Below are 6,537 nucleotides of genomic sequence, written 5' to 3'. Positions count from 1 at the left end.
GGTTTGACCTGTATGACATTTTAGTGCAGCAGCTCAGTCAGAGTGTTTTTCTATGTGCATGGGTGTGAGGGTGTAGGTAGGTCATTCAATCGTCAAACAGAATTCTGTTCTGTGAATTCTAGTGCCTATTGTGTAGTGTGTTTATGCCAACACTCCCCAAACACTTCGGCTGTGCAGTGGTTGACATTTATCAAAGGATGGTTTTAGGATTTGAACAAAAACCTGAATAAATTAATTATTGTTACCCAGTAAATCTGTCTGTGTTTTGTTTTTGTTGTTATATTCAATTAGCTTTCTGTGTGGGGAAAAAAAAATAAACACCTGCAGCAACTTTGTGAAGTTCATGCAAACAGGGTGGCTATGTTATACTAGACAGATTGAAGAAAAGGTAAGCTCACTTTCTAAAGCACGTATAAGTTTAATCGCTAATTTACAAATCTATTTGTTCTCTGGTGAACACTAGGTGTGTAGTTTTGCCTTGTCTATAGAATAAACAAAAGTCATAACAGGCAAATATTGATGATTAATACATTTATCAGCTATAGCCCAGTAAACAAATTCTGAACAAGTATGGCTTATTTGAAAGGGTTACAGGAAAAAGTCTCTCCTCTCTAAATAATGCAGCGTATGGCAGCACGACTTSTGTTTTCAAAGCTTCATCTGACTGAACCACAACACTTCTAGATCAATGTTCTTTGGACTAAGCAGAGATGTTAGACCACAATGCACAGTGACACTACCGGGGAAAAAAAATCAAAAGCAGTTATATCAGCACAAAAACCTCATGTCAAATGTCAAGGGCTTGTTTTTCCAGCCACAGGACCTGGGTAACTTGCAGTCATTGAACTTCTCTGTACTAAAATATTCTAGAGAAGTTTAGAAGAAGAGTGGGTCAAAATTCCACAATGATGTGAGAAAGTCATACAAAATACAACTACTTCAAGTTACTATTGCTAAAGGTGCCTATATACGCAACTGACACATGGACAGTTTTTCATCCACAACTTTTCTACTATGACTTTTTTAAATAAATAGTGCCATGATGGGATGTGCTGTGTGTTTTACACACTTGAGATTAGGCTTAAATAAATTTAGAACCTGATAAGGACTGGATCCTGTTTTTGTCCTGCTACATAAAACCCTAGAATTAAACAAAGGGTGGACTTTCTTTCCCATGAATTTATTTCCAAATAACTACCAGTCAAAGAGTGCACTGATGGATAAAAAAAGAACTTGCTGTTGGACTGTGTTACTTTGAATTTGGGATTTATTTCCTTCAGTATGCAATGAATAATCTAACTAGGGACATTTTCTTTTAGGTGAACAGAAGAGTTAACATTTGAATATGTTAAATAAAAAGGACACCTTCTCATCAAAAAGAAAAAAATTGTATAGGTCTTCTGGACGGGTTCTTCTCTAATGAAACGTTTTGTCTCTCCTCCAAGAGACTTCTTCAGTCTKAGAGTTTCAGGCAAAATTCAGGCTTTTAAGCACTGCCTCCATGGGACTGATACTCRCATCACATGGCTATAGTTGACACCTAATTAACACCTACTGTTAACAGTGGGTGGAGTGATACTGGCAATAGCAGCACTGTAGGAGGGGGACAACTGAAAACGGAGGCCTCCACCTCTGTTTAATGATGGACGGTCTTTCTTCACAGAAATGGCTTCTTTTACTCCTCTCAAACCAACGTTCCTCTCTATCAAGAATGAGAACATCCTCATCTCTGAAAGAGTGACCGCTGGCCTGTAAATGAGTGAAAACTGCAGAGTTCTGGCCATTAGATGTAGCTCGTCTAATGGCCAGAACTCTGCAGTTTTCACTCATTTACAGGCCAGCGGTCACTMTTTCAGAGATGAGGATGTTCTCATTCTTGATAGAGAGGAACGTTGGTTTGAGAGGAGTAAAAGAAGCCATTTCTGTGAAGAAAGACCGTCCATCATTAAACAGAGGTAGAGGCCTCCGTTTTCAGTTGTCCCCCTCCTACAGTGCTGCTATTGCCAGAATCACTCCACCCCCTGTTAACAATAGGTGTTAGTTAGGTGTCAACGATAGCCATGTGATGTGAGTATCAGTCCCATGGAGGCAGTGCTTAAAAGCCTGAATTTTGCCTGAAACTCTCAGACTGAAGAAGTCTCTTGGAGGAGAGACGAAACGTTTCATTAGAGAAGAACCCGTCCAGAAGGCCTATACAATYTTTTTCTTTTTGATTTTTTACCTGGATTACTGAGATGCATCAGGACACCTTCTCATATTTAACAAACGTAGGGGACGACAGGTGTTGTGTCCAAAAAAAGAAGCAAACTAAGCACGCAAAAACATAGCATACAAAAAAAAAGCACCTGGCTATCATATTCATTTTTGTCTGATAAATGTGTCTTATCCAGATAATTCAGAATAACTGTCAAGAAGACAGATGGCAGAAAAGGTACTGGAGATTTATCTTACTTTACAGCTTTATAGCAAATGCAAGAGGCGGTCTTAAACAATGATAAGACAGAGAGAGAAAAGTTACGAGATTTTAAACTTTTTAAACCTTCTTCCTCCATCTCTCCTACAGCTTTTGTCAGTGTACAGTGTGGGTGGATAACTGTTGGCGTGGGGAACTTTTTACTGGCTCAAGGCAGAGGAATAAAGTCCTTCAGCAGTGATAGGATGCATATTACATAAAGGACTGTAAGCTGTTTTTTATTTTGCCCCCTTATGTCAATTACAATATGAGAATAAGTTTAATATGTAAAGGCAAGTGCCAAACATGCTCAATACTTACCAACGCATGCATTGAGGAAAAGCCAATCTGTCCTTCTCATCCTGTTCTTAATCTGCTTCAATTTTTTAAAATCCACCTCAAGCTCCTCTTTACTCCCAATCCCAGCTCCAGATGCTAGTTCAATCCTCTGAAAGTCCATGTTCACTTCAGTCTCTCGCTTTTCAGAYGGAGGTGATCTCCTCTGGCTGCTGCTACAGCCCACCACTCCCCCTACCACAACCCCAACTCCTTGCCCAACAACACTCCTCCTGTTGTCCTTGTCCTTCTCGTTTAATGTCGAGGATGCCCGTTGGCTCTCGGGTTCTGACGCCAGCTCGATGGATTCAGCAAGAAGACTGTTGGGTCTGGGATGATCACACACAACACATTTGAGTGTCTTAGCCCAGTTCTCATAAGTACAGGCCGTGCAGGTCCAGTGCTGTGCGTTAGTGTTGAGTCTGTTGCGGTCATTGTATTCCTCACAAGKGTCCGTAGTGTTGATCGGGGGAATGGGGCGACAGCCAGAGCCTGAAGTCTGGGGTGATTCCGTGGGGCTATGGGGTTGCTGGGTACGGTGACCCTGATGGGTTGCATGCTGCTGCCCGTGCTGCTGTTGTTGAGACTGCTGCCTCTGGCACAAGCACTGGGTACAACGGATGGCGCGAGGCCAGTTCAGGTAGGTACACATGTGACACGACCACTTGCTAGGGGTCTCAGGTGCATCAGCAACGCGAACACGTGGTCGGGCACTAGAGTCTGGACAAATAAGTAGGCTTGATCCCCCCTGAGATGGACTGTTGCTGAGGCCTGCAGGGTCCCACTGATGCAAACTGGCATCCAGGGCAGGGCTACTCTTAAAGGGCTCCTCAGTAATGATGGCACCCCTGCTGGGCCTTTGAGCGCGGCACATGGTGCACTTGATGGCTGACGGCCAGTTCTCGTATGTGCAGTATTCACAAGCCCACTTGGCAACCAGCTCTGTCATCGTCGCGCTGCCACTAAAGGGGGCTTCCAGCCGTTCAGGGGGACTGTCAGCTCGGCAGACCCACTCTCGAGGAGATTACACAGCAAGCAGGAAACTAAGGGAATGAGGAAAGAAAAGTTGCACATTTAAGCAATTACTTTCATACAGAAACTATTATTTGACATTTTCCTTATATTTAATACATAAAAAATACTTTTTTTTCAAATACAAATTTTAATCCATTCCAATAATAAACTGGGATAAACCCTGTTTTAATAAAGCCTAGAGCACAACAATAAAAATCATCAGCACTGTTTGTTGATGACTTGACGCAAACTCGCAGCAAAGCGACTGAGAAAGAGCAGGGGTGAAACTGTACTGGTTTCCATTACCCCCGGACACTAACTTTAAACACATACAGTAAGTTACATGCAAACGCAAGGCAACTGTGCCCTACAACTGAGCTGGGTAATGAGAGACAAGGACGGATGAAACCTGACCCTCAGCAGGGAAGCGCATGACTGGTTAAAACACTTACCGAAGCACTGAAATTATGGATGGATTATGAGAGAATGGCACCCAGGCACAGACATGTACATAGCTCCCACCCACTTTACTATAGAGGAGCCAAATGGACAAGTTAAAAAAAAGCTAAATGTCTCTTTGAAGCAATGTTACATCCCTAAATTTCACTTTCAAACCTGTGCAAAGGTGTCATGTTGTTGTGTTGCATCACTATTACAGTCTTGTTTGTCAATTCTCTGCGTGACCATTTTTGTCTTTATTTATTATGTTCAAAGATAATTTTTCTGCAGTTTTATTGCCTCTCGCAATTGTTTAATGCTTACTGTTGTTGTGTTACCTATTTAAAATGCTTTGTTTTGTTTGTTTGTTTGTTTGTTTGTTTTTCTGTTCAACTGTGTGACATTCAGGGGAAAGTAAGCCACCCCCCAGACTCGTTAGGGTCCCTTGGCATGAGCCTTGCTGGACAGTTCAGTAATCCAGCCATAACCCTAATCTGATTTCGTCCCAAAGCCTATTATTACATGCATAAAACTGTGTGATCCAAACCACATGTTTTATTGAACTATCCTATTTCTTATGAGAGGCAAGCTGTAAGAAGAGAAAGTTAGCTCACACACAGCTCAGAGGGTAGTAACATTTATGGTGTTTACACCACGCCTCTAGGTTTACAAACACAGCCGTGTTAAATTTTAGATTTGTGATCTCATCAGAGCTTTTGTGAAAAGCTAACAMAACCAGAGACGCTCCAGATGCGCTGACTAACACATTCTCCTCGATTAAGGTATATAATACAACAAATTGATTTTAACACAAATGGGCGGTCCATCGTTGTCATTTCCAACAAACAATAGTAAACTAAAAAAACTAGCTCCCGTGAAAACAGACGCAGGGAGCTAGCTGGTGGCTGATTTACATGACGGCTCAGTCCAACATAAATTACAGCCAAGCTAGCAGGCTGCCCGCTAACATTACGGGATTATGTTTGTCCGGTAAAACGCCTGGGAGGCCTTAGTTTACCATAACCCACAAAACTGTAAAGTAACCCTCACCTCTGCTTAGCTGTGCTATACTCCAGTCCCCCGCTGCAGCCAAAACAAATGGACCTTCCCCCCTCCGGTCGGAGAAACCCTCGCCAGTCCGAACTCGGGTTTCTCTCACTTGGACACCAGCCGCATATTTACTTTTTGGAGGGCGCCGTCAAAACTGGCACTGTGGAGCAAGAAAGCCCCCCCTCCCCAAAGTCCCGTCCCTCGGCCGTTGTTTCGGACGCTTCAAATCATTTTAATCCTTTTCTCCGATCCCTAAACACCAGACTGACGGGGCTCTAATGGCGGCGGCGCAAGGGGAGGGGGGAAAGCAACCGAAGCTGGGTTGAAAATACACTACAGGGGAGAGCAGAGGGCTCTGTGCCGTACAGTCAGAGGCAGGATCAGGATTTACCACCTGAATCTGCCAACTAAGCTGATTGGTCATTGCCAAGGGATACACTAGAAACTGACCAATCAGATTCTACGTCTCTTATTCCAACTGTTAAAAGGCTGGATGGATGCATAACAGACTGGAATATGACAGAGATATCGGGAGCTTAAATATATATAGTTTTTTTTTCCCCGCCGGGTTTAGCTCGTGACAAAAGACTCAGTTTTTTTAATTTGTATTTTCGTTAAATGCACAGCAAACAACCACGCGGCATTCCCTCAAAAGAGATGAAGGGATGATGTCATCGTAAAAATACTGCAGCAAGCAGTCTGCAGTAATGCATGACAGCTGGAGCAACAGTTTCCTACGCGAATATATAAGGGAAAAAAATCACCTAAAATATACAATATGTTCGCACATTTTTTTCAAATGCTGTATTGCAATTTAATGTTATTTTCCTCTAAGTGCAAGTATAAAACAAAATAAGACAAGGGCACACTATATTACATATGAACGTCTCATTTATTACCCCTCAGTTTGTTGTCTGTGCTCATCCAAGCAAGTCCTGTGGTCAAATTTTAATGAATTTACAGAAATTTAGATAAAATCGCAGACCTAAAGTGTGCACTGGACTATGTGCTTCAAGGTGTCAATGTCACAGTTTTTTTTTTTACCCTATAGAGGAAACAAAGGTTCACCCCAATCACTTCTGAGTTTATAAATGTACATTTGGATTTTGTTGGAACTCAAGATACTACATCCTAACAAAGTTAATCCCACGGTGCTTTATACCAGTGATCCTAAAGGCCGGTTGTCATTGTCGCTAGGTTGAGGTTACAGAAGAGCCCAAAGAAAGACCTTATCATATATATATATA

General features: G+C 42.3%; 1 protein-coding gene across 1 annotated transcript in view; it reads right to left on the bottom strand.

Annotated features, from left to right (window-relative positions):
• zranb1b (zinc finger, RAN-binding domain containing 1b) overlaps positions 1 to 5,643 on the bottom strand; it is a 19,287-nt gene extending 13,644 nt beyond the window's left edge. Inside the window, exons 1-2 of the mRNA XM_014001844.1 lie at positions 5,291 to 5,643; positions 2,774 to 3,831 (exon numbers count right to left, since the gene is read on the bottom strand). Coding sequence (XP_013857298.1) covers positions 2,774 to 3,737 — 964 coding nt within the window. The 5' untranslated portion in view covers positions 3,738 to 3,831; positions 5,291 to 5,643. The remainder of the gene's footprint in view (positions 1 to 2,773; positions 3,832 to 5,290) is intronic.
• Between the last annotated feature and the right edge of the window lie 894 nt (positions 5,644 to 6,537).

The sequence above is a fragment of the Austrofundulus limnaeus genome, unplaced genomic scaffold, assembly GCF_001266775.1.
Source record: "Austrofundulus limnaeus strain Quisiro unplaced genomic scaffold, Austrofundulus_limnaeus-1.0 Scaffold0, whole genome shotgun sequence".
Classification (NCBI taxonomy): Eukaryota; Metazoa; Chordata; class Actinopteri; order Cyprinodontiformes; family Rivulidae; genus Austrofundulus; species Austrofundulus limnaeus.
The sequence above is the reverse complement of the archived record's forward strand: the minus strand, read 5'-3'. Positions and strand labels throughout refer to the sequence as shown.